General features: G+C 59.4%; 2 protein-coding genes across 2 annotated transcripts in view; one reads left to right on the top strand and one right to left on the bottom strand.

Annotated features, from left to right (window-relative positions):
• Nucleotides 1-11,172: 11,172 nt before the first annotated feature.
• LOC120583384 (collagen alpha-1(III) chain-like) lies at nt 11,173-15,864 on the top strand. Its single transcript, XM_039838930.1, has 2 exons — nt 11,173-12,020; nt 14,968-15,864. Coding segments are annotated over exons 1-2 (849 nt in total). The 3' UTR covers nt 14,969-15,864.
• Nucleotides 15,865-19,136: 3,272 nt separating this feature from the next.
• The window catches only part of LOC120583580 (partitioning defective 6 homolog gamma-like), a 30,448-nt gene continuing 23,361 nt past the window's right edge, over nt 19,137-26,223 (bottom strand). The window contains exon 3 of the mRNA XM_039838944.1: nt 19,137-19,295. Coding sequence (XP_039694878.1) covers nt 19,152-19,295 — 144 coding nt within the window. The 3' untranslated portion in view covers nt 19,137-19,151. The remainder of the gene's footprint in view (nt 19,296-26,223) is intronic.

The raw sequence follows: 26,223 nt of genomic DNA, 5'->3' as shown, positions 1-26,223 counted from the left end.
CCCCGCGGGTACTCGGTAAGGCTCTGAGGCTGTCCTCACCCCGCGGCACACAGAAACACGGCTGTCTCACGTCGGCCCAGCTAGGCCAGAGCGTCATGGTGACAGAGACCAACCCTTCCCCACGCGCCGCGGTTCCGTCCAGAAAGGGTGTCGCACGGAGGGGCAGTTTCTGAGTTCCGAATCACCCTGACCTTTTTGTGCACAACTCTGCCTTTGACCCATGACACATGAACCAGGAAGGTGTTATGTACCGTAGTCTCCCTACATTAAGACTGTTAATCTGTTTTAAATGATGATAAAATACTCTAGCTGTACTAGATACATATTCGAAAGCGAACATTGGGATTAATTATCAAACTAAATGCACCCACATCCCCCCCCACCGCCAGAATCTAGATTCCCACAGGTGTGTCCTAAACAATTCACTGCCACCCCCACCTTCCCCGTCAGGGCGTGACCCCTTCCCTCATGACATTTAATTAGTCACCACATAAGAAAACACATCTGCTCTGCTCAGTGGCAGCTTGTGACTTAAAACAAAACAGTATTTCCAGTCTTCTAACCGTGCTCGGTGAGATCACCAGCCCAGCGGGGAGGGACGTGCGGTCCCGCTGTCCTGCTTCCTGGGGCTGCAGGGCTCCGCTGGGTCACGCAGATGCCTCCGCCTCGGGGAGCAGGGCTGCGACTGGGTGCGGGCGCTCGGGCGGGAAGCCCAGGCCACAGGTGGCAGCTTTGTTCCTGGTGGGGTCTCGCTGACCCTTGTCCGCCGCCGAAGTGCAGAGGGCCAGAGAGGGGAGGCGAGGCTAGAACACGTCTCTCTCTGGACCAGGCGCCTCCTTTCTTTAGGGACCCAGCGACTACAAACACTGGAAGCTCAGCAGACTGGGACCCTAACGTCTGGCCCTCGTCACACACGCTGACCCCTCTGGTGTGTCCAGCGAAGCTGCTTCATCTAACCGAGCCGCCCAGGGGTCTCACCAAGTGTAAAGCTGACCCAAAGTGTCACCATGCTGGGCGCGTGTGAGTTTTCAGTCAAAGACACTGGGCAGTCACAGCAGACAAAGGGGACAGCTCTAGCCGGGGGCCTGTCGTCTGCTGGGAAACGTGTGAACACACACGTCAGCATGGTGACTCCTGGGGAGTGCAGATGAGCAGGGGCCCCAAGGCGCAGCGCGTGCACGGTGGACAGTGGACGGATGGGACAAGTTCGAAAAGGCCTGGGGGAGGCAGGTCCTCAGCGGAGGCTCCCTGAGCCACCAGACTGGGTGGGGCCACCGCAGAGCAGGGGAGAGGGGAGTTGGGGGGAGCTGGGGGTGCTGGGAGGAGCTGGGGGGCACCCGGGCACAAATGGCCGGTCTTGCTGCCATCTGCAGGGGAGGCGTCTCAGCTCCCCGAAGCCACGTTTGTGTTGGTCAGGGTGCCCCAGAGACAGACCCGATAGGTGGCGTGAAAGTGGGGGTGTATGTGTGCGAGCGTGTGAGCATGCGTGTCTGAGTGTGCACGTGTGTTGGCATGCACATGTGCACGTGTGGGTGTGAGCATGCATGGACATGTGAGTGAGTGTGCGTGAACATGCGTGAGCATGCGAGTGTGAGCGTGTGTGTGTGCAGATCAGAGGCCGATGCTGCCTCACACAGTTGTGGAAACCGGGGAGCCCAGCCCCTGCCGTCTGCAGGCGGAGGCCGGAGGCCCCGGAGTGCGGAGACCCAGGGCAGCGGGCGGTGCACACCCAGCCCCGGTGGTGCGGGGGAGCAGGTCACGTGCTCCCTTCGCGCTGGGCGCGGCCACCGACCTGGCTGCGCCTCTGGAAAGTCCCTCCTGGCACCCAGGGGCGGGGCAGCCCCCCGGCCAGTCACACGGACACATACCGCAGCCACCGCACCGGGCCGTCCTCGCGGGGTAGGGGGTGGGAACCGCAGGGAGGGGGGAGGCGGGGAACACGTGACCAGACAGGTGTCCGTGCTCCACGGAGACCCTGCCGAGCTGGGGCATAGTTTGTGTTGACTGAGGCAAGCAGGCTAACAGCGTTTTCTAAGTTGGAAACCAGCTGTTTAAGCTGAAAGATGAAGGAATCCGGCGTCTGTCACTGGGGAGGCGGCTCCCAGGGGAGGCTGGAGTGCAGTGAGGGGCACCAGAGGGCTCGGGACTTAGTCCTTGGCCCCATTCCCACCAGGGGGGACAGCGGGGGCACAGGTGTGAACCCCCAAGGCCCAGGCCCGCAGCCGGATGTCCACCTCCGTTCACCACGAACCCACATGTCGGTCAAGGGTCCCCAAGTCTTCAAACAAACTTTGCTACAAAAAACGCCCCATTCCTAAGACTCCAGCTGTGGGTCCTGAAGCGCCTTCTCCCATGGCAAAGCCGGCCCGGCGCACTCACCAAGCATCTCGCACTGTCCGCGAAGTGCGCAGCCTTCCAGGCCCGTGTCACCCCCAGGCCGCTTCCCATTTCCACTCGAGTTATATTTTCTTCTCTACTTCGGTTTCCGTTAAGTCCTCGATAGGAGGACAGACAGAGGCACGGGAAGGTGGGGACCACGCTGGGGTCCCTCCTCCTGCCTCTCTCCCTCACCGGGCTCAGCGGGACACGTCCCATCGGGAGGATGGCATCGAAAACGTGGCAAGAGGCAGGTGTGACCACTCCCAGCCCTCCGTCCTGGGTGGGGAGGCTGCCTCGAGGCCCACGCGGAGCACCTGCTCACACGCATGCACGACGCCGGGGACTCCTCTGGAGAAAGTGCTTCTCAGGCCATCTTCAGTTTGAAAACCAGTAATGTCACAGCTTTCGAGGACCAGCTGACCAGGTGCAAATGGGGGCTGATGCACCCCCCTCGCCATGGGCACTTTCTCCAGGGACCAGCTCCTAAGAGATGCAGCAGCAAGTCCACCGTGGGGTGAGGGGAGCCAAGCAGATCACGGAAACATGTCGGCACCACGGGGCCTGCCGCGGACGGACGACCTCTGCCGACCCAGCTCCACAGGCCCGACGCCGTCCGGCCACGCGAGCTGGAGCAGCCGAGTGGACTCAGCTCGGCCCACAGGCGCCCCCTGGGAGAGGGCGTCACGCGTTCCCTGCAGTGGAGACAAGCTGAACGGCCTCAGAACCTGGAGGAAAAGGTTCTGAGCACTTGCATTTTGTTGAGTGGCAGGCGAGCAGACCACGTGACGTTGAGAAAAATGAGCGTTCGGGGCAGCGCCCGGCACAGCCCGCTCCCCACTGTCACGGGCACGGCCCACGAGCCTCCGCCCCACTTCCGCACGCGCACGACTGCCCACGCCCTGGGGGTGTCACGGACGTGAGGACGCCACTCCGTGACACTCGTCGTGGGGGACACAAGTCACTGCACATCGGCAGGACCCACCGGACGGTGCCACCCTGAGGGAGACCCTGACGGACGGCAACTCCAGCCCACAGCATGCTGGTTCTGGCTCGTCCCTTGTGGCAGACGTGCCGGCTGGGGGGACCGCCTGGACGTCCCCGGGGATGGCCGCTGCCTGGACGCCAGTCCTGGTTGCTGGCACGAGACCCGGGGGGAAGGCGGGCGTGTCGGGCTCGGCCTTGCCAGGGTCTCGGCACCTGTGAGGAGACTGGGCTTGCCCTGGAGGCCGGGGCCGGTCGGTCGCTCACCATCACCTGCCTGCACTGCGCCCACAGCTTCTTGGCGACGACTGTGACAAGGACAGACAACAGCTTGGCTCACGGAGCCAATGGCCCAGCATTGGAGCCAGCACCTCGCAGTGAATGTGCTGGGTAGGAAACGGGCGGGGAGGGTCTGCAGTTCTCACGTGTCACGAGCAGCTGTGCTGGGGACACATTCCAGGCAGAGGGGTCGCGGGACACATGGGGGGTGACGTGGGCAGGATGGTCTGCAGCCCAGGCCGTTCCAAGAACCTGAGAGTCATTTCGGCAAACTGGCACAAAGCTAAGGCCTGTTTTCCTGTTAGGTGACATAGGGCCATCCCCCAGACACAGGAAGGCAGGGAGGGGTCCCCCAGGGAGGGACAGAAACTGTGTGGGGTCCAGAGGCAGTGAGGTGACCGTACAGCCTCCCCCCCCAGGCCAGCGTGGACCCGAGGGGCAGGACCAAGCCCCACCTGGAAAAGGGACCAGGGGCAGAACACACAGCCGCTCAGCCTGGAGGGGAGACGGGGCCTGTTCTTCCCGTCCCGCACTGTTCTTCCTGGGCTGGTGGGCAGGACTCAGGTTTGAGGACCCCGACGAGCCATTTCTACCCGTGTGCTTGGCGCCCGTGAAAGGGGTGACGACACGTGTGGGTGGCCGGCTGCGCCTCCCTGTGGCAGGTGTTGGCCGCGAGCTGTGTCCGTCGCGGTCTCTCTCCTAGCCAGTCCCTCAGGTAGTCAGAGACACTGAGCTTCACCAAGGAGTTGCCGCCGGGTCCGGGGCTCGCCTTCGGCTCCTGGCCGCTCACGGGACTCAGTCCGTGTGGGGTTCAGCGGAGGCCCCAGGGGCCCCACGCTGTTCCCACCCATGTGGGCGGCAGACACGGTGGCTGAGAACAAGCACGGGGCGGGCAGGCAGGGAAGGCCCCGCTCACCGCCCCTCACACGTCGGGGGACAGCACTCCCACACTCGCGAGGCGGAGAGTGGCCTCTCGTCGGCCCCTGTGCCTGCGTCTTGGCACCGAGGACACCAACAGGAGAAGGGGGGGTTGGTGGTGGCTGCGGAGCTGGGCTCCCTGTGCTTCAGGCACCTGTGCCCCGGAAGGTGGGGGGCAGGTGTCCGGCCGTGTCCACTCACACAGGAGGAGCACACGGCCACGGACGGCCCAGCCCGTCTGGGTCACGGCGGCTGAAGCAGAGCCAGGGCCACGAGGAGGGGCAGCCCCCTCCGGGCACCGAGAACAACCGGCTGCTGCCACGTGCCCCTGGCAGAGCTGGTCTCACGGCCCGGCGGCCTCCACGGCTGGGTGGGCCGGGGCTCCCGCTGCTGGCCAGGTGGGGGGTGGTCCTTGTTTGGAGGTGTCTGCCTCCCTGTCACACTGTTCTCGGTGCTTCGAATAACCCCTTCTCTTCTGATTTCAGGAACAGCCTAGGCTCATCGCTGTTTTCCAAGCTGTGCGCAAATAGAACAAGGTCATCTGCCTGCCACTGGGAACGATTTTTCTGACCTGCTGGTGTGGCTTTTGTGCGTGTGCGTGTGCAACAGTGTCGCACAGTGTGTCTCGTGCGATGCTCTTCCTGGTGCTGCAGGTCAGGGACATTTGCTCCGAGACCCGGTCAGAGACCACGTGTGGGTTTGCCTGGAACTGTTCGACCGGAACTTTGCAGCTGCACATCGGTTTGACTTCGCTTCCCGTCTTACACATGGCGAAGAGGCAAGTGTGCGTGTGTCAGACGTGCCGTGCGCGGTGGCTGTGCCCTCCATGCAGACGCCCGCAGGGGGGCCACGGGCCTGCGGCGAGCGCAGCACCGGGCTCTGTGTCGGCTGCAACGTGGCCACCGGCCCTTACCCAACCAGGCATCACCGTGACGACAGGAAAACAAACGAGAGAACGCCGTCCACACTGCCCGCATTCGCGCTGACCAGAACAGTCAGCTGCACAGAGCAATGTCCCGACCGCAAAGGAACAGCCTGGGAGTGGACGCGCAGCGGGACCAGCGCCAGGGGCCAGGGGCCGGGCGGGAGGACGGCCCTTGGCCAGGCCGGCGGTGGAGGGTGGAGGCGGTGGCCGGGCACAGCCCGCACACAGCGCTGCACATGCTCGCTTGGCTGTTGCAGCCAGACTCACAGAAGCTGGGGTGCAGAGGGTCGCCCCGGCACCCGGGGCCCCCGCTCCCCCTGCAGAGTCCGGGCTGAGAGAGAAGGGCTTCACAGCGCCGGCCCCCTTCCCACCCAGGACACTCACAGACTTGCGAGCCCATGAGGAGAGGTGACTAGTCAGCTAAACTTGACACCAGGGTCACAAGACGAGCTGCTGGGAGTCTGTCCCCTGTCACCTGGGGCCAAGAGCCACAGAAACTGTGTACGAGGGGCTGTTGGCCTCAAAGCAAAAGATTCCAGAACCAACGAGGCGGGGGCAGACCGTCTGTGAAGCACAGCACACGGCACAGCACGGCTGCTGCAGCCCCGCTTCCCGCCCCGGCCTGTCCAGCGGCGGCAGAGACCCAGCAGCCCCCCGGGACCGGGCAAACACACAGACGTGCACGCGAAGTCCCGGCAGAACCACACCGCTGGGCCCGAAGCAAGTCAGAGCCAGACTCTGTTCTGCCGGAGACGGCGGCATCGCCAAGCCTGCCACAGACGCGGAAAACGCGACGAGCCACGTTTCACAAGGGACCAGAACGCCAGCAGCTCCCTCTCCCCCCAGGCTCTGTCTTCAGGCCTTGAGACCTGTCTCTGCTCTTTCTCCTCCAACCACCAACCCGCTCGGGCAGCGCGAGCTCCTGGCCTGCAGGCGGGCTCACGGGTGGGCTGCCGCAGCCTCGGCGAGCCGCCTCTCCCGCCTGTGGGCTTGGGTGCTGCCCCAAGGAACAGTGGCCCCAGCGTCAGGACGAGGCTCGAGGGAGCAGCTGGGCTGGGTCCCCAGCCGTGGGAGTACGGCCCTTCTGGGGTGCTGCGGTGGGGACGGCTCGCGACAGCCTGTGCGTCTCAACCGGCGGCCGCGTGTGTGCCAAGTGTCCATCCTTCTATCTCGGCTGCTTCCAGAGTCAAAGGAAGTTTAACAAACACTGTTGCAGAAGGACCAGAGTGGATGCGGAGTGGCGTGGGGCGGCAGGCCCACGAGGTGTGAGGGGTGGCTCGGGGTGAAGGCTCCGGGGCTGGGCGGATCACCCAAGCCTTCGGTGCATCTGCTGCACCCTGGGCTCCGCGCCTTCTTCCTGCGCCCGCAGACACGCCCGTGGGCGGCTGATCTGGGCGGCCGCTGAGCAGGTGCTGCGTGGGGCCAGGGGCCTTGTAGGGCTGTCCTCACCGCAGGCCTGCGCGAACGCTGACCGCCTGCCACACAGACCCAGACACCCCGTCTGCGCGGCTCAGACCCTGTGCGGCCTTTTGTGTCAGGCCTCTCAGCATGGCATTGGGCTCGTGCGTGCCATAGCAGTGCCCGTGTCCTGCTTTTTAATGGCGGGACCGGTTTCCGCTGTGTGGCTGGACCAGATTTCGTTTATCCATCCACGCTCGGTCGGCACTTGACTTGTTTCCACCTTCTGGCTACTGTAAAGCTGCCGTGAACATTTGTGTACAGGTGTTTGTGTGGACGTCTGTCTTCCTCTCTCGGTTGACACCCAGGAGCAAAGGAGCCAGGTCACTGGTGACTGACTCTCAGGAACCACCAACCGGTCCCCACAGCAGCCGCCTGTTCCACGTGCCACAGTGGTGAGGCCCCAGCTCTCGGCATCTCAGAAACAGAAACGTAAATTACACTGGGGCTTGGGGTCTGGGTTCCCGAGCACTGTGCATCTGGAGAAGAGGCCCGGCCCAAACACTGGGCGTCAGCCGCGGCCGCTGCAGCCAGTGTGACCAAAACCATGCACGCTCTGGCTGCGCGAGGCAGAAAGCCCTAATTTAAGATGTTCAGCACCATCGCGTGCAGCTCTGTCTCCCGCCATCGGGCTGTGATTTCTACCAGCAAACACACTGCTGTGGCTGCTGATCAGTCTGTCACCGAGACAACAAGGCTCAACCAGATGCACGGCAGCCGGTGCCTGCCCGGGAGGTGCAGATCCTGGGCAGACACCACCTGGAAGGGGTCGAAAGCACAGACCATCTTCATTTTTTCTGTTAAAAGTTTTCTCAAATAATGGATCGTTCCAGAAAGCACCTTAAAGTCGTCTGAAATACTCCTGCTGAAGGGAAGCCACGCTCAAGTTCTGGGGGGCCTTGGACTGCTCCCCAGAGGGTTTGCTGGGACACCCTCCAAATGCACAGCGAGGATTGCAGGCTCCTCACAGCACCCGAAATTCTCCGCTGAGATCCAAGGTCCAGGCTGCTGACGACACCGCTGGGGCTTAGCGATGAACGGGTCACTGCGTCTGCCCTTCTCAGCTCATAGCTTCAGCACACAGGAGAACCTGGTGCCCAGCTCGCCATCCGCTGGGGCAGGTCACCTGCCATTGCCGAGCCAGTCCCCACTTGTCCCAGGGCTCCTGAGCACGAGTCACAGAGACGCCTGTGAACACCAACCTACCACAAAGTGCCTGCTAAACCGCCCTCCCCAACTCACTCTGGTGCTCGGCAGTGTCCCAGGACCCAGCCCCGGCCGCTGGCCCCCAGACGGGGGGATGCAGGGGCCTCGCAGGGGTCGGGACGCCGAGTCAGCTGAGAACACCTCTCCTGCAGGCTGGGCTCCGGTAAGAGCCCCCGCCCCTTCCCCCGGTCCGCGCGGCTCTCGAGGCCCATGACGCCCCCTCTGACGGATGCGGAAAGTGGGGCCGGCTGCTGCGCCGTGCTGGTCAGGGCTGCAGGGGGCACGGCTTTGTCACGCCCCCACGGCCTCTGCTCGGCCACTCGCGCACCTGACCAGTATGCAGGGGAGGCACTCACGTCCCTGTGCTGGGAGCGGAATGGCAGGCAGATCAGGCAAAGGCGTTAAATGCCATGGAAAGTAAAGGGCCTCTGATCCCTAACAGTCGTCTCGTGCCGCTAAAACACACCTGTGCTCGTCACGGCTCTGCGGAGACGCGGAACCACATGCGGACACGCGCGGAGGAGATTTGCTGCGGGAAGTGGTGCAGGCAGGTATGGAGGCGCGAAGGGCCCAAGTCTACAGGCTGCAGCTGGAGAAGCAGCGGGTCCGACACCCGGGGGCGGAGAGGCAGACGCCGTGGCTCAGAGGGGGCTGCGCTCCCTCCTCTTTTCTGTCTCATTTGGGCCTTCGGGGTCTGGACGAGGCCACCGCGTTGAGGAGAGCCATCCGCTCCACTCCGCTGACTCAAACGCTAACCTCGTGTGAACACCCGGAACTCATGTGTCACCAGCTATCTGCGCCCCCTTTAGGCCGGTCAAGTTGACGCATGAAATCAACCGTCACAATACTGTACACAGATAGTACATGGAATAACAGTGTAACATCTTGTGGACTTGGGGACACACTGTGTCAGCTCCAGCTGCTGCAAGGAGCAGCAGACGGCAGCGGATGTGGCGCTCAGGGTTGCAGAGGCCACGCCCAGGGTCCGGCTGCGGCCCCTCCCTGCCGCAGACACACCTCGCTGGGCCCTCGCGTGACAGCAAGTCACACGGGCTCTACCCTGTCTTGTAAGGACATGGCCGTGTCAGACCGGCCCCTCCCGTGGCTTCATTTCACCCCAAGGACCCCTGGAAGCCCCTCTCTGTAACAGCCAGCGAGCGCACATTGCAGGGACCTGCCTCCATTTACCAGCCTGCAGGGGACACCCGTGGACCCGTCACCGTGTTCTGAGGGGACTTTTCCGAGTGGGGCTGCTGGCTTTGAGTTGACACAGGACGAGATATTCTGAAGCCTGTTTCCGCGAAGGCTCTGCAGGTGTCTCCACACTCAGTGCCTCCAACGGCCCACCAGCCCGTCCTTCCAGTCAGAGGACAGTAAACCCCGAGCGGCTTCCTGAAGGAGGCGCTCTGGAGGCGAGGAGGTTTTCAGAGTCACGCGCAGGGTCTGCAGTGAGGACAGACTGTAAAGGCGGAGGACAGGACAGCTACCAGCCATGACGGAGGTGAAGGCTGGGAGGAGGTCAAGGGCTTGGGGCTGAAGGGCATGTCTCAAAACCGTCAGGATTCACGTTTTACCCGGAAAGCATTAGCACAGACAGAAGCGTGTGCAAGAGGAACAGTGGCTGAGGGGCGGGCGCGGGCAGACGCCCAGCGGGTGCCGGGCCGTCACAGAGCAGATGTTCGCGACTATGCCCCCTCGCCAGAGCTGCCCGGCGTCTCCCCAGGGAGAAGTCAACACGCAGGATGGCCTGAGGGCCGAGCCGGGCGGAAAGTTTACACGGAGAAGGTAAGTTTCTCAGCACTGGTCACCCTACTTATAATGTACATTTCTACTTTCTCCAAAATTGTAAACAAAAGTGCCCCAAAGCCCCAGACAACGAAACTGGCCTGCAGAGACGGCCCAGCCGTGGGCGGCACCGAGGGCACGTGGCGGGACGTGGTCCCCACGACCCTTCCCCAGACAGAGGACTCACACGCATCTTGCCATAGAGGGAAAGCAGTGACTACTCTGCACTCAGTTTTACCAAATATCGCTGTGATTCACCCCTAAAAACCAGCACGAAGCTAAGAGCACGTCACGCCTGGGCAGGTCTCACCCATCGGTGACCGGGTGACAGTGTTGTCAAACGTCACCACTGGGGGAACTGGGCAAAATACACAGGGATCCGTGTGCGATTTCTGACAACTGCAATCATCTTTAAAAAATCTCAGTAAAAACTCGGCCCCAGCAGAGGGTGGCTCCCAGTGTCCACCAGTGTCCACCCAGGGGAGACAAGGGCAGACCTTGTGCCTCCGGCTGAGACCATGCAGACCTGGTGCCTTTTGGGCCAGACCCCGCCGGGGACTCTGAGTGGGGCTGCGAGGCCCCACCCGCCTCCGGGCAGCACACACATGGGAAGGCTCCTCCAGACCTGTCCGCGCCATGCAATGAGCAGACACTGAGAGCCCCCGGGGTGAATCCCTGACGCATACTGCTGGTCAGCGGGCCCCCACCCCGCACAGCTGGCTCCTGCCGTGGAGCCGGCGCCTGCTCTGTGGGCTGGCCCACCGCGGGACAGGCACTCACGGGCCGGGCGGCCGAGCGCTCACCTTGGAGCCTCATCTCCATCCCTCTCATCACGGCCCTTTGGCAAATCAGAGTCTCCGTCCCCGACACACGTGGCAGAAAAGTCAGCCAGCGTGGTGGGTGCGGACCTGGCCTTGGCGAGGGTCCCTGGAGGGTGCTGGGGGCTGCTCAGAAGGGACAGGGACCTAAGACAGAAGGCTGAGGGACACCGTTTCGGAGGCATGCTGGGCCTCCAACGCGAGCTCCTCAAATGTCCTCCCCCGAGCTCCCCCGAAGCCCATCCCCCCACGCGTGGGACCACGTGGACACTGAATAAGCAGCCTTAAGGTCCGTGCCATGTGGGCCTCTGCCTGGACACAGCGGGGAAGGCACGAACCTGGGCAGTCGCCGGCAGCACCGCTGACTCACGGGAAAGGCAGAGCCGCCCGTCCAATTCCCACGCTTGGAAGCCGGCGGGGCTGATGACAAGGCTGCAGTCAGAATGCGTGGTCCCTGCCTCGCATCCAGGGCTTCTGGCCAATCCTCCTGGCACCGTGCTCAGCGCCAGGCCCATGAGGCGTGGAGGGCCTGGAGGGCAGCCGCAGGCGAGGGCAACGTTTCCAGTTGGTCGTTTCCAGAAGCGGAATCACTCGGGCGTCTCCCCTGAGCAGGCCCTCGACACGCAGGAGGCTGGGGGTGACAACAGCCCCGTGGCCCCCTGTGCAGCAGCCCGCCTCCCTCCCACGCCGCCCACCGCAGGGGACATTCCTTCCCGTACAGGGCGGGCCCTGGGAGACCCGGGTACAGCCGCTGCGAAGGGCGAGCCCCCGATGGCTGTGGGCTCAGCCCGGCCTCAGCCCTGCGGGCTCCCCGCGCACCGGGGCAGAGGTCTGACTGCAGTGTCCACTGCCCCCGGCTGTGACAGAGTTCAGCGGTCTGCCGAGAGGGCAGGGGGTTACGTGCCCCCTGGACGTGACAGGAAGGCAGGGCCCTGGGCGCCCTCTGCCGCGAGGGGACAGCTGGGCGGTGGCAGCAGCCACACTCGCTCTCTTCTCGGGTCAGGAGGGACGTGGCGCTGGGTCCGCACCATGAACCCTGGCACTGCTGGCGCCCCACAGGGACGGGGTGCTGGGCCCTCCCGGACGGGCCGACCAGCCTCGTGTCCTGGGTCTGCCCGAGCTCCTCGCCACAGTAACAGCAGCAGAGCTGGGAACCACACTGGCTGGGGCCTGAGCTGCCCTGCGGCTCCCAGAAGGACCATCTCATTCTTAAACTTGTCTACCACCCCCAGTGATGGGGTCCCCCAGTGTGACGGGGACTCTCGGAAATGGTGAGAAGCAAGGGGGGCCCAGCTGCTGCCCACCGCTTCAGTGTGGTCCACGTGGCCAAGCTCTGGGCAGCCTTTCCTGGGGAGGTCAGCCCTCGGTCTGTAAGCCGAAGGACTGGCCACGACTGACCCCAAGGCTCCTGACACCAGGGACACGTGGTGGCAGTGAAGACATTTGTGGTTGTCAGAACTGGGGTGCTACTGGCATCATGTGGGTGGGGCTGGGGTGCTGACACCCCACAGTGCTCAGGACGCCCATGGAAGAGCTGTCCTCCGCACGTGCCCACAGTGCTGTGGCTGTGAACACTACGGAACGCGTTTCCAGCAGCAAAGGCCCCTGTAGGGTGGGGGGTCCCTCCGCCTGCCTGAGGAGAGTGAAAACAGGGTCTCGCGAGAGCTCCGGCAGGGGCGGGCACAGCTTGCCACCTCAGAGCCCGGACTCCCAGCCGTCCCGTCCGGGTCCTGACTGGGAACACGAAGTTCCCGCAGAGACGCCTGGAGAAGCCACCTTCTACCCCAGCACCCCCCTCGGCACCGGACCCCGGGCCCAGCGTCCCCGCCACGGTGTGCGGTTCCCCCTCATTCTGGGCATGCTCCCTCCTGTGAAGAATGAAGTGGAAGCGGACCCTGCATTTGGCACTTCTTGGTCCCACTGAGCCGGACACCAGCACTGGACGGCCCAGCCCAAGGACCTGCACGACAAGGCCCTGGGACCACGGCATGCTGTGGCAAGACGCCAGCCAGGCTCGGGGTGCTCGTGGCCTGCACCTGAGGCCACCTCTGCTGCCTATTAGGAGGGAAACTGAGGCTGGAATCGGGGGTCACCCAGGTGCTCAAGGTCCTCCTAGGGTGACAGCACAATGTCACCTCTGACTCGAACCACAATGGCCCCCGTCAACCGCCTCCCCTGAGGGCTCAGAATGGCAGCCCCTCCCAGCTCTCTCCCTTCCCTCCTCCGTCTCTGGGGACAGATGCTGGGCAGGGGACAGGTAATGGCTGGAGGGACAGGCTCCGTGTGTAGCCTAGACTCGGACTGCACTGAAAACCACTGGCTTCCACTGATGCCAATCACGCTTCCTTGTCTTGGTTAAGACTGAAGAATCTCCGACTGCTGACACCTCAACTCTGAATTTATTTCCAACATCTAAAAATATACACCAAGAATTAATTCACATTTTAAGGTAATGTGTTTGGCCAGAGTGTTCTGAGAACAAACGCAAACTGCACCAATTACCCAGGAATCACCGGGGGGCGGCACACGGCCCTCAGTCCATCCCGCACCAGCCGCCCCTCAGAGAAGCACCAAACCGTGCATCAGCCCCTCAGAAAGTCACGGCGACTCGGGGAGAACGAACTGCCGTGGAGACCTTTTTCAGGGTTCGTTTTTCGTTCCAGGTGTGGGGCTCGATGCTCGATGGGAGGGGACATGTGCCAAAACCCGAGGAGGCCGCCCATCGACACAGGTCCCGCCTCCAGCCTTCCCCCCGCCGGGCCAGTAGGGCGGGCAGTCTGTGCCGGTGGGCCAGGGCCAGCGGCCAGGGACAGAAGGACAGACGCTCAAGGCTGCTCCTGAGTCAGCTGTCTGAGCCCCCTGTTAAGGAGGCATCCGCGGGGAAACTGAGGAAAGAGGTGGCGTGTGTGGAACAGGCCACAGGTGGGGGGCGGACATGACAGCCGGGGTGGAAAAGCTCGGGGGTCCTCCTGGTGGCAGCTCTGAAAAGCACCGCTGAAGCCGCCCAACGGCAGCAGCGGCCGCCCCCGCTCTCTCAGTCAGAAGGCCCACGGCCGCCGAGCTGGCCTCACACACAACCCGAGCAGCAGGCGAGCCCGGGAAGGAAGCCAGCTTGTCCGGCCCCATCTCTGTGCCCCAAGTGCCACGCTGGGAGGGACCCTCGGCTTCGGCACTCGCCGTCCCGACCACGAAGGGGTGGACTGAGCACACGCGGCCGCACAGCGCTTTCTACAACTTTTACACACAAAAAGGAACAGAACAAACCCTCCAAATAAAGCTGTGGTGTGAAGTTTGAACTCCCCAAGTCAGGACATGGCCTCAGACACCCCAGTGTGGGCTGAGCACGTGGCGCACGCGGAGCCCACCCTGCCAGCCCAGCGACGCCGCGGCCGAGCGCGCCGACTCCTGCTTCCACGGACTCTCTTCTTGGTCAGGCAGCTCTATTTTCTTTGGTCTTTTAGTTTCCCAAACAAGATAAAATTAAGAACCCGCCCCAGATGCAGTTGCTGTAACGTGACAAACAAACACTAGGTCTCCAACCTGATTGGCCTTTGTGAAAATCACAGTGACCCTCGTGCTCACTGATGGAGACTGGGAGCTTTGTCCCCAAGGTCAGGACCAGGACGAGGTTCCAACGGGGCCATTAGGCAAAAAAAAAAGAAAGAAAGAAAGGAAAGGCCTCTCAGGGGAAACGGGGGGAAGGCCACGTCCAGGGCTGGGGGTGCTGAGTCACGTGGTAACTCTGTGGCTGTCCTGAAGTGCACAAGGCGCCCAATGCAAACCTGCCCGAGAACGTCCCCAGCAGCACGACCCCCGCTCCCGAGGGGCATGGGAGAACAGAGGGCCCACCCGCAGGTGGAGTGTTATTCAGCCATCAAAAGGGACACAGATGACTCCTGAGAACGTTTGCCCGGCGAGAGAAGCCAGGTGACGAAAGGCCAAGCACTGCGTGGTCCCACTTCCGTGGAGTGTCCGGAAGATGCAGCCCCCGAGCAGAGCAGGCCACTGGCTGTGGCGAGCCAGGGAGAGACTACTTAAGGGGCTCGGGGACTCGTTCCGGGGTGATGAAAATGTTCCAAAATTGACTGGCTGTTCGAGTCTGTAAACACCTTAAAAGCCATCGAACTGCACACTCTAAGTGGGTCTATTATGTGATATGTGAGTTATATCTTGACAAAGTTTTTATTAAAATAAATAAAATGGTTCCTTCCATTTTAGAAAACCCAGGTGCCTCAGACTTGATGACAAATTGAGCTGCTGCAAGCTCAGATGGCCATCAGGAGCAGATGACCGACAGCCTCCCACTGCTAATCCACCCTTCCCCCCAGCGAGGTGAAGTCCCTGTCACTGAGTGAAAGCCTGCACGTTTCTGCCTCTACCACGCCACCCGGCACACGCCTCGCCTCGTCACGGGCCAGTTCAGTCCTCCACTTCCAGACCGGTCGGCCCTGGGAGCCAGGACGAGGAGCTGCCACATGGGGGGCCACCGCCCTGGAGACCTGGCCAACCGCAGACCCCTGAGGAGCCGCCAGTCACAGCTGAACTGACCTGTGATGCTTCCATTTTTGTTGGAGGCTCTTTTTCCCTAACTATTTCGAATTTCTTTCATTTTTGTTACGAACTTGGAGCGCTTGGTCATTCCAGACTGTTCCATCTGGCTTCCGTGCGGGTCTCTGAGGTGGCAGTGGTGAGTACACAGGCTTGGCAGAAGGAAGGAGCAGCCGTTCAAGGGGTGATCCCAGATGCCTGCCCTCATTTCAGTCCACAGAAAGGGGGGCGAGTGGCGGGCGAACCTGCCAGCGACGGCAGCTTCGGTGACGCTCCAGCGGCCTGTCACTAACGGCGCCTGTCCCCGACGAGCAACTGCAGCTCAGAGCACCTCCGACCCGTGGGGGCAGTGATCAGGGCGACAGGCAGCAGGGACTGTGTTTGGGACGCCGTCTGCAAGCGCCGCGCGTGCCCCGTGCACCCCGCGAACCCGCGCCTGCTGGGCCTGGCCACTGCGCAGCCCCTCGGCCACTGCGGCCACCGCCGACCGCCAGCGCGGTCCTCTGAGCTGGCTGAGGGGGCAGGCAGCACAGCGTCAGGGGCAGAGCCGAGACCCACCGGACGACGCTGGTCTGCCGGCCCGGCGGCCATGGCCACGGCCGTGTCCCGCGGGAGCGCGCACCGCCCGCCCTGCCCGCCTAACACCCTCCCTTCGGGCTGGGAAGGCCGCTGTCGCTCCACGGCGCGATGACCCGCTCTGGCGCCACAGGTGGCAAAGCCACAGGGGTCCTTCCGAGTCCTCGCTGAACGGCCAATTATACCCTCAAAGGGGATTTAACTTTTAATGCACCAGGAAGAAGTGATTTTATAACTGATTTTAATAAAAGTAAATTAACTTCCGCTGTGTTTCCTGTGTGGCAGCACTCGAAGGCAGAGTCACACCACCCTGAGGTGAAACTACTCCCAGGCGAAAACTGAAGATCCTGGGACACGGTGGGACACGGTGGGACACGGTGGGACATGGTGGGACACGCACACACCCATCGGCTGTAGCGGGGGGCCACTAGGCAGCACGAAATGACGGACACCGTTTTCCCCCATCACTGACCCCAGCTCAGCGGTCTGAGAAGTGGGGGTGAGCTCCCGTGGGCTGTGCCATCACTGGGGACCCGCCCACCCTGACACCCAGAAGCGAGGGCAGATGCCAGCAGCTCCGCCTGCCACCTTTCCGTCCTGGCACTCGACGAGCCGCACGGCCCGGCTACGGGCCGCAAGTCCACCGGAGCGAGAGCCCCCCCCAGGCCCTGCTCTCCTGCATCGGAATCTGCTTAGGACGCGGAAGGTGGAGAAAAGGAGGCGATGTGGACCCCGATTTCCCACGACGATGCAGGTCGGACTTCATGTGGCCTCTTGGGACCCCCTCCCAGTCGTTCTGTCCTGCGATAGCTGGGGGCAGACTTGGGGGGGCACCGGGAGGGCGGGCAGTACGCGACCTCTGCAGCCGCGCGTCCCCAAGTCACAGAGGCTGACGCGAGCGGCTGCAGCGGCTGCGTGGAGGCAGAGGGTAGGGCGGCCTCACGGGCTGTCCCCCACAGGTGCTGCCTGCAGCCTCGCGGGGCCACCACCATCCCCCAGAAGAGCGGGGCTGCCCATGTGTCCACCCCGTGGCCCAGGGCTGTGATTCAGCCTGTATTTACAGGATGCTATGGCGGCCACCAGAGAGGACAACTGTAATCAAAACAGCCGAAAATAGCTGTTGGCAGAGAACCCCACACTTACGGCGGACGCCCCAGCAGCCCCACGCTGGCATCCAGCAGGCCAGCCTGGCCGTGCTCCATCCTGACCACCCTTCCCTTTCAAAGGGGGGGGGGTCGCAGGAGCCCCATACAGAGGCCCGGAGAGGGTCAGCAGGTCGTGTCCCTCCTGAACTCAACCAGGCCCCGCCCTCGGCTGGGCCTGCCCTGGCGCCCATCAGCTGAGCCCGTGACAAACGCAGCTGCAGAAGACCGCCGGCAGCACAAAATGCCGACAGGCACGTCCCTTCTCTGAGGCTGCCGAGAAGCCCAGCGCCCACTGGTCCCCAGGCCAGTGCCAGCAGCTCCTGAGCACGAACGCCCGTGAGAAAGTCCCCAGAGCCGGCCGGCCCTCGCCCCACGGTGGGCCCGTGCTTCCCCTGACCTTGACCCTAACGGGAGGCCCAGCTTCCCGGGAGACCCTCCAGCCAGAGGCTCTTCTCATCTCCATCAGGCTGGACCTGCCCTTCCAGAGAAGGGACAAAGCGCCACGGACTCCACTCGTGTCCAGTGACTGGACGAGGCTCAGAGTGCCATGAAGTGTGGTGTCAGGAGGACGTCTGTCTGGACAGCTGGACCACTATGCCACTGGGTGTGGACTCACCTCCCCGGTTCACCCGTCGGTGCGCATAGCTCGGCACCTTCTGGCACCTTCACGAAGTTGCGCAACTGCCTAATTGCAGAAATTTTCATTACCCCAAAAAAGAAACTGTGAGAGACACTGCTCCACAGAAGACACTGCAGACGCGTGGTCCCGAAAGGCAAGTGGCATCGGCACACGCTCCTCGGTGGTCTCTGAAGCTGACCTCGCCACTGAGGCCGCACAGGGGATGAGCAGGGGACATTTGGGGCAGATGTGTGTAGGAGACCATGGAGAGGCCTTGACCAACTGTCCAGCCCAACTGAAGCCCAGCGGCCTGGGCAGCCAGGCCAGAGGACAGCAGATCTAATGCGGGGGAGGGGGGGGGACGTGGGGCTGCGTGGCCACCAGCAGGACGCAGTGGAGGGCGAGCACGCAGCCCACACCACACGAGGCCCACCAGTGCACGAGCCGGTCACCTGAGGACGAGGAAGACCCCACCGACACACCACCCTGGAGGGGGGGCCCCACGTCTGCCCATTTTACTGCTCTTAGCTGTGTTGGCAGAGAGCCTCCTGGGCTTAACCACTGCCGGGAGGGACCCATGGGAGCTCGGCTGTCACCAGGTTCCCCTCACCTGGGTCTGGGAGGTGAAAAGAAAGATGTCTGGAGGGAAACAGATCTGCAGCTGTAGCTGCACCAGCAGAGGAAGTCACGGAGCTGTTAGGATCTGCCACCCGACACATAAACAGAGCCCAGAGCCGGCGTCTTGAGAGATGATGTGCTTTCCAACCAGGACCTACACAGCTCAGAGGGGTCCCACACAGGCGGAAACAAGGTCGGGGGACCGACCCCTGAGTCCCTGTGGATACTCCAAAATGTCCAGAGGAGCTGGGAGGGGCCCCTTCCTGGGAAATCCAGCTTGAGGCACAGTGCGAAGTCCAGCAGTGCTGCCAGCCTGTGCCGGCGTGGCACGAGCAAGCAGAGGCACGAGGGGGGCCTGCGTCCCTGCAGGGGCACAACCCCACCCGCCGGCGACAGCTCGTTCCTAAGGGACGTGCTCTGGGAACAGGTCTAACTCCTCACCCTTTCGCCGGGGACGCCCGACCACAGTGCAGACAGATCACTCGTGAATGTGCTCGCGGCGTTTCGTAGGAATTTATGCACAGGTACAGAGACCCTTGTTTGAGTCTGGCGTCAAGTCACCAAAATGGTTCACGTTTTAATGCACAGTTTCCACCGGAAAATGAAAATGCTCAGGAGACGGAGGGGGCTTGTACACGTGAACAGCGTGAATGTGCGTAATACAGGGAACTGCACAACGAAAATGGTTAAAATGGCAAATTTTATGTGACCTATGCTTTACCACGATAAAAAATCGGCCCCCGTTCTTGGTTAATCATACGCATAGCACTAATGCCGCCCTTTACTGAGTGGCGCCAGGCACTGGTGTCTGTGGGATTGCTTGGTGATGCGCCTGCAGCTGAGCCCCCACAAAGCAGCCCCAGATCTAACTGTCGTCTCTCCTGCACATTCTGGGTTCAGGGTTTGTGAGAACCTGGGGTGCAGGGGGAGCCCCGGGGTGAGTCACGTTCCCACAGGAGAGGATGGGACGTACAGAGACACGGGGGAAAAACAGGAAGACGAGCACTGGGCAGCGGGAAATCCGCATCTCGCTCACGCTTCTGGAAAAGAGAAAAGGTCGCAGTGGAAAATTTTGAACCTCTGAACTGCAGGCGGGCGCAGGAAAAGCCCCCGGCACCGCGAACCGCTTCGTGCTGACGCACAGCGCACGCGCGCGAGGCACCGCCGTCTGTGGGAGACGGGGGGCGGGGGGGGGGTGCCGGGGGCTCAGGGCGCCCCAGGGCCCGCCCCTTCCCGGTTCTGAGCCTGCATCACCCTCGCACTCAGCGCAGAGAGACGCTGGGGGTCCCTGCAGACAGCTGCGTCTAGACAGACCCGTCGGTTCAGAGCTGTACAGGGATGTTGGACGCTTCTCGAAGCTTCAGTTTCCTCACGAGCAAAATGAGAACAATTATACAGCTTGGTTTGTTGTGACAGTCACGAGATAATTTTGAAGTCCTTGGCTAACAGCAGAATGCCACGAGCACCTGTTTTTAAGACCAGCGGCCTGGCCTGGGGGTGTCCCGCAGGGAGGTCAGTGACCCTGAGAGGGGCCACCGGACTGGCCTCCGGTCCGGTCTCAGGTCAGGGGAGCCCCAGACCCCCATGTGTCACAGGCCTCCCTCCTGGGGCCACGCTGAAGCGACTTCTCAGGGCTCCTGGAGTCAGGTGTTTAACAGCCGTGAGAGGAAGTGACAGATGTCAAAGGCAAACGAGAGGCTGTAACGGAGCAGGCGCTGGCAGAAGCCGACGCGGGAGCCACACGTGCGATGCCCCCGCGGCGCTGAGCTGCAACCGGCCGGCGCGACCCCAAGCCGCGCCTGAACGAGGTGCGGGCAGGAGGGCGAGGGGCGGGCCCTGCGCACCCACAAGGGCCCCGCGGCTGTGCCCAGGGCCGGAGGCAGCGCGGACAGCGCCAGAGAAGGACCCAGGCGCGCGCCGAGGCGCGAGCGGCACCTGCGGGGCTGCGGGCACCGCGCGCACAAGGCGCAGCGAGCACTTCGCCAGGCGCAAACCGCATTTCCAAACGGGGCCCCTCGCTTCCGTGGCTGCCTTCCCGTGGTCCTCACCCCGCCAGCTGGGCTGGCGACGAGCACCTGGGTCTCCGCAGCTGTGTCCGCGCCGAGGAGCCTCTGAACGGGACCCGCCGCAAGCACAGCTGGCATGGGGCGTGGCGGGGCGGCCTCTCCCCCTGAAGGATCCATCCTCTCCTAAAGAGGTTGCGCCCCAAGTGGGAGGCATTAACTCGGCTCCCAACGACTAGTGATGGAATGTAAACCGCCCCCCAGACATGTAAGCGGCACTTAGGTGCGCTGTAAGCAGCCTGGGCCTGGGCTGTCCTGGTGCTTTTTTTCTAGCAAAGAGGCCTCAAGTGCAAAATGCCTAAGACAACACAGGGCAGGACTAACGCCCATCGGCTCCTCGCCCACACAAAGATGTGTTAGCCACCTTGTGAACATGCTGAAAAGTCTCAACCCAAGGCAACACCTTTTTGGTGAAGGCCCCTGTAGTTTACGGCACAAAGTTAAGGCTGGCTGACCTAGGACCACCATCAGGTCCAAGGGGAATGAAGCAAGGACCAGAGGCCACGTCCCTTCTCCAAAACCTCTGTGCTGACACCTGGGGCTACCCATCCCCAACGAGGGCCAGGAAGCTCAAAGATGGCCCCTGTTCATCACAACGCGGGTGGCACTCGGCGTCCTGCCCACCTTCAAACATTGGGCAGATTCTCACTCCGCCCCCTACAGACCACTGGCCTGCTGTGCACACACAGAACCACCCGCGTGATGGGCTCGCTGAACACAGGACCTAAGCACCAGGAACCTGGAGCGGGTCAGCTGCCCGTGCGGTGGCCAGCTGGGGTCCTAGACTCGCAGGGGACTGTCCAAGCAAGAGGGCAGCCCCCAACCCCCTTGGTCCAGACCCACACTGGCCTTCACCACGGCGTTTAATGGGTCAGATTCAAAGCTCACCCATTCCCATGCTATACAAGGACAGTCTTCAAAGTTTTAAAAAGATGCAATTCTAACGTCATTCTAGTGTCCTGTTACAGAGAGGGCCCCTGGAAATACTCATCTCAGTTCAAAGTATGTGTGCCCTTGACTCCATCCAGGACATGTCCACTAATTCACCCCGAACGTACAACATAGCTTATAATAGTGAAAAATCAGAACGGTTTAAATATAAATTAATAAGAAATCGGTAACATTTTGTGATATTCGTACAACTGATATGTTCATAAAAGGGTGGTACGAAAAGTCAAGAATACATAATGTCCACAGTGTGGGCATTACGGCCCTGTTTATGTGAAACACGTCCGACTAACTGCTGATGGGTCTGGAAGGGGCTCCCCAACGTGCTAACAGTGGCCACCTCAAGAGTTTTACTTTGGAAATATGTTAAAAGAAAGAGGCTTTTTAAAAGCAAAAAGTTTCACAGAAAATGTAGCACAGGGTTATGAAGTTAGGTTTTTAAAATGCAAGAATCCAAATGATAAATATACCACAAGCTTAAATATGTCGAGTACATACAACTAAGAGATAAATAAGAAAAGAGTGAAACCAGTTCCGTCACGTGACCTGCACAGCCAGCGAGCACGAGCGGACAGGGACACAGGTGGGCTGGTGCTGCGGGGTGGCCGGCGGCAGGCCGGCCTCCGCCGAGCCCGGATTCTTCTGGATGGTGGGCGGCTGGGCTCTGTTTTTGTTTCCCTTTCAACGAGCAGCATCAGCACATTCTCCCCCATCGCTCCCACTCCGGGGGGACGCGGGCTTCAGGCATTTTGTTTTCTGCATGTTCCCACGGTGGAGCCCTGGGAGAGTGTTTGCTTTTTTCAATTAAAAAAAAAAAAGAAAATTTTCCAAACACACATTTCCAGGAATCAGTGGCAATTAAAGAAGCAAATGTGTCTCATGAAAAAGCTCCAGGTCCCAGATCATGAGCACGGGGACACAGAAGAGGCTAATTCAGCAAAGCCACACCTTCCCCCGCCCTGGACTCACTCACACAGCCTTGGAACCCTGAACCCTCAGAACGGCAGCATCTGAAGAAGAAGTGGGGAAAACAGAAACTCAGTCATGTCAGCTTAAAGTCGGATACAGAGTGCTCCCCAACGTGCTGCACATCCCAGCACAAACCAAACACACCGCTGGCTCCTTTCAAAGAGTCCAAGAAAAGCAGTCACGACCCGGGTTACATGCCTGACACCTTCAGGTTCTGTTGATTGTGTACCAAATGCTCAGTGACTCCACACGTTTCACTTTAAAGAATGACCCTTAATTACTTTTTCTGGCAACTCACTTAAGTGAAATCACTCCCCGCCCCGGCTCCCAATCATGCAACTTCTGATAAATCAAAGAGTCTGCAAATGTGTCTTCTTCATTCTAGGGACCCACATGGCACCAGAATGCCAAGAACAGTTTACAGATACATGCAGATGTGCAGTGTTTGTGTTTGGTTTAAAAGTGAAAAGTTCAGAGCACTCTGCTTGTTCCAAAGATCTTTCGGTGTGAGTAAGGCTTCATTGGCCTCCTCTGACACCCCGGCCAGCCCCGAACCCCAGGGACAAAAGAACAACTGAAATTCAAGTAGAGTTCTGGGCTGGGGTCTAGGCCTTAAAAAGGCCCATCTCTTAAATAACAAAAGTATAGAGTATCTAAAGTAATTAGCTGATGTTAAGTGTTTGCATTTCCTGTTTATTCTGCTAAAAATAGAGCCCCTCCCAGCATCTTTGCTGGTCCTCCCCTCCCTTCTCTTTGGCTTGTGCCAGCTTCTCAAAACATTCCTGCACCCTTGGGGAGGACAGGAGCATGCAGGGGGCAGAGAACACTGGCTGAGTCTGCGATCCAGATATGCAAATGCGACTCCAGACTCTGCCACTATGGCTCCTCATTCTCTTACTAAAATGGGCAAAGCATTAAAGCGAAAGGCATAATGACATCTGTTATTTAACCAAGGGAAAACCCCCACAGCGACTGACAGTAGCCCAGCCCTCGACAGAGGACTGCCGGAGAGAGCCCACACCCGTGAAGGCCAAGGGTGTGGCCCTCCCCCCACAGGCAGAAACACCATCCCCTGTCCCTCAGGAAAAGTCTCCTGCCTGGGCTCCTGGAGGAAGAAATGTCAGTCATCCCTGGCCTGTTGTCTGAGCTCCCAGATGCAGCTGTCCAGGCCTGGGCTCTTAACCCCGAGCGCCCCAGGAAGCCTCGGCAATGTGAGGGGACTCGGGAACCCCTTCTCGGAGCACTGTTCTTAAAGGCTCAGAGTGAAACACATGGGATCACAGAGGGAATAAATCACTTTGAAGACAATTATCAAAATACTAAATGTGTAACGTGATATGCGTACCCCTTGGTATCCGTGTAGCACTGGTTCCAAGACCCTAGAACACCAAAATCTGTGGATTCCCAGGCCCCTTATGTGAAATGGCATAGTGTTTGCATGTCACCTATACACATCCTCCCATTTACTTTAAATCATGTCTAAGTGACTTATAATACCCAATACAATAAATGCTTTGTAAACAGTTGTTGCATTGTTGAGGAGACGATGAAAAAAAGTCTGTACTTGTTTAGCACATACACAAACATCGTGGGCCTAACTGCACAGTACAGGTCAGCAACAATGTAACATGAAAGAAAATGTTTTCCAGTCTGTGGTTGGTTGAATCTGTGGATGTGGAACTCACAGATATGGAGAGCTGACTGTGCTTTCTTACTGACATGCAAATAATCTGTATCATTGTTGCAAAATAAGTTTACTGTAAATGACAGCCACAACGAACACAGGATATGAAAATACCTGTGATTTCTAGTTTCTAACCGTAACAGTTGCAGGCCCTGCTAATCCTACTGCAGAGCCATTTACGTTCCTAATGGATGACGCCATGGTCACTGCACACTCAGGAGCCAACTGGGATGTCCTGAGTTTCCATATCAACACATCAGGACACCAGGTGCTGCTCATGGCTGGGGTCGCCACATGAAGCACACACAGTTTCTTATTACCAGCAGAAGAGACGATTTTTAAACACCTTAGAACAGATAAATGAATTAAAAAGTCAAAGTATTCATACATAGTAAGGATGGCTGAATTCTGGAAATAAAGGCTGGAGACAAGCCCAGGTGAGCTCGCCCAGAGTCCACATGCAGGCCGGGAAGTCTGGTTTGAACCTCACACTTTTTCTTTGCTAACGGCATTATTAAGATACAGTCAGTACACCATAGAGTTCACCCGCCTAAAGAGAATAATTCAGCGGTTGTCAGTGTATTTACATTGCTATCAAGTTCCATCATCCAGCAAAGAAACGCAGCCTCCTGACTCCCCCTCCTCCCCCCGGCACCCCCGAACCCACTTTCTGTCTCTATGCATTTGCCCGCTCTGCATGTTTCACACACAGTTGATTCTCATCGTTCCCAATAGCTGTGTTCTACACAGGTGCCATGAACACCGAATAACTGAGCACTGAACCGCGGCTCCAGGGGAGGAAAGGGTTAGGTTTCTGTGAGCCTCCGGCTGCCTTTTCATGAATTCATAACCTCGTATCACGTGTGTTTCTGTTTATAGACAACAAGCTGTTTAGTCCGTATTATCGACTCATTAACACCGACTCATGGCCAAGAGCACTTTCTACATAAAGCACATCACGTCCACCTTGTGCTTGGGAAAACGTGACAGCACTCCAGCGCTGTGCTTGGGGGTCATTCTAAACAGTGAGATCACAAGGAAAAGCATGGGAGAGTTCTGAGAAGATCGCAGAAGCAAGCAGCAGGAACCTCTCCCTACCCGCAAAATACCTGCAGGCACCAAATCTGTCTGAAATAACCATTTTGAAACTCTGGAATCTGGTGAAGACTTGCAATGTCCAGGAAAGACGTGGATGGTAATTTCAGTCAATTCTGGTCAGTTTCAGCTCTTACCACAGTGGCTGCTACCTGCCCCCACCGCAGCCACATGGAAAGCCGCTACGCATGTGTTTCTGGAGCAGGAGCAGGAGAAGCAAACAGGACTCTGTCCTCCAAATATCAGAGACCTATGCTCGGTTCGCTGCTTGCTACTTCTGATCGCAGAGGTGCAAAGAACAGCTACCTCCCCACACGGTAGCAAGCCCTTCTCCTCTGGCTCATTTGACTTCAAGGGGATTTAAAGAGCACATGCCCATTTGTCCTCCCCTTGGTTTTTAAATTTTCCTTTCTGGCAAGTCAGACATTAAAGACTAGGATACTCAAAAAACAACTGCACATAGGGGAAAATTGACTGTGCGGGCCCAAGGAAAGGCTCAGAAAAGATCTGAGAAGATATTAATTTTATACTTCGTACCAACACTCAACAGAGAGTGTAGAGCAATTTATAAAAGCAGAGTAAACCCTGAAGAAGGGGGAGACCATTTTCCAGAATTACCACATTAAATTCAAATGTTCTGTGTTCAACAAAAAATCACAAAGCATATGAAGGAACAGGAGAGTACGATCTATTCAAAAAATAACAAAATCTGTCCCCGAAAAAGACTTACTGGCAGATACAGTAACAAAGACTTTAAAAACAATAGTCTTAAAGATGCGCAAAGAACCAAAGGAAGATGTGGAGAAAGTCAATTCTACCAAACATTTAAGTAAGAACTAACAGCAATCTTTCTCAAACTTTCCCCCAAAACTGAAGAGGAGAGAACACTTCCCGACTTATCCTATTTGCCTTGATACCAAAGACAGACAAAGACATCACAAGGGAAGAAAACTACAGAGCAATATCTTTATGAACGTTGATGCAAAAATGCTGAACAACATTCTAGAAAACAAATTTCAGTAGCATATTAAAAGAATCATATACCAAAACCAAGTGGGATTTTTCCTGAAATGCAACATGCAACATATAAAAAATCAATGTAGTATGTATGCCACATAACGAAATGAAGGGGAAAAGCACGTGATTGTCTCAACTGGTGTAGAAAAAGCATCTGACCCTTTGATTGTAAAAACACTCAACAGAATAGGA

Source organism: Pteropus medius, unplaced genomic scaffold (genome assembly GCF_902729225.1).
Source record: "Pteropus medius unplaced genomic scaffold, Ma_sr-lr_union100, whole genome shotgun sequence".
In the NCBI taxonomy this organism is placed as follows: Eukaryota; Metazoa; Chordata; class Mammalia; order Chiroptera; family Pteropodidae; genus Pteropus; species Pteropus medius.
This window is presented reverse-complemented; position numbering and strand designations above follow the sequence as displayed.

Bases quoted from the DNA above. Each gene is read 5' to 3' on its own strand.
- LOC120583384 (XM_039838930.1), top strand. From the start codon at position 11,173: ATGACAAGGCTGCAGTCAGAATGCGTGGTCCCTGCCTCGCATCCAGGG.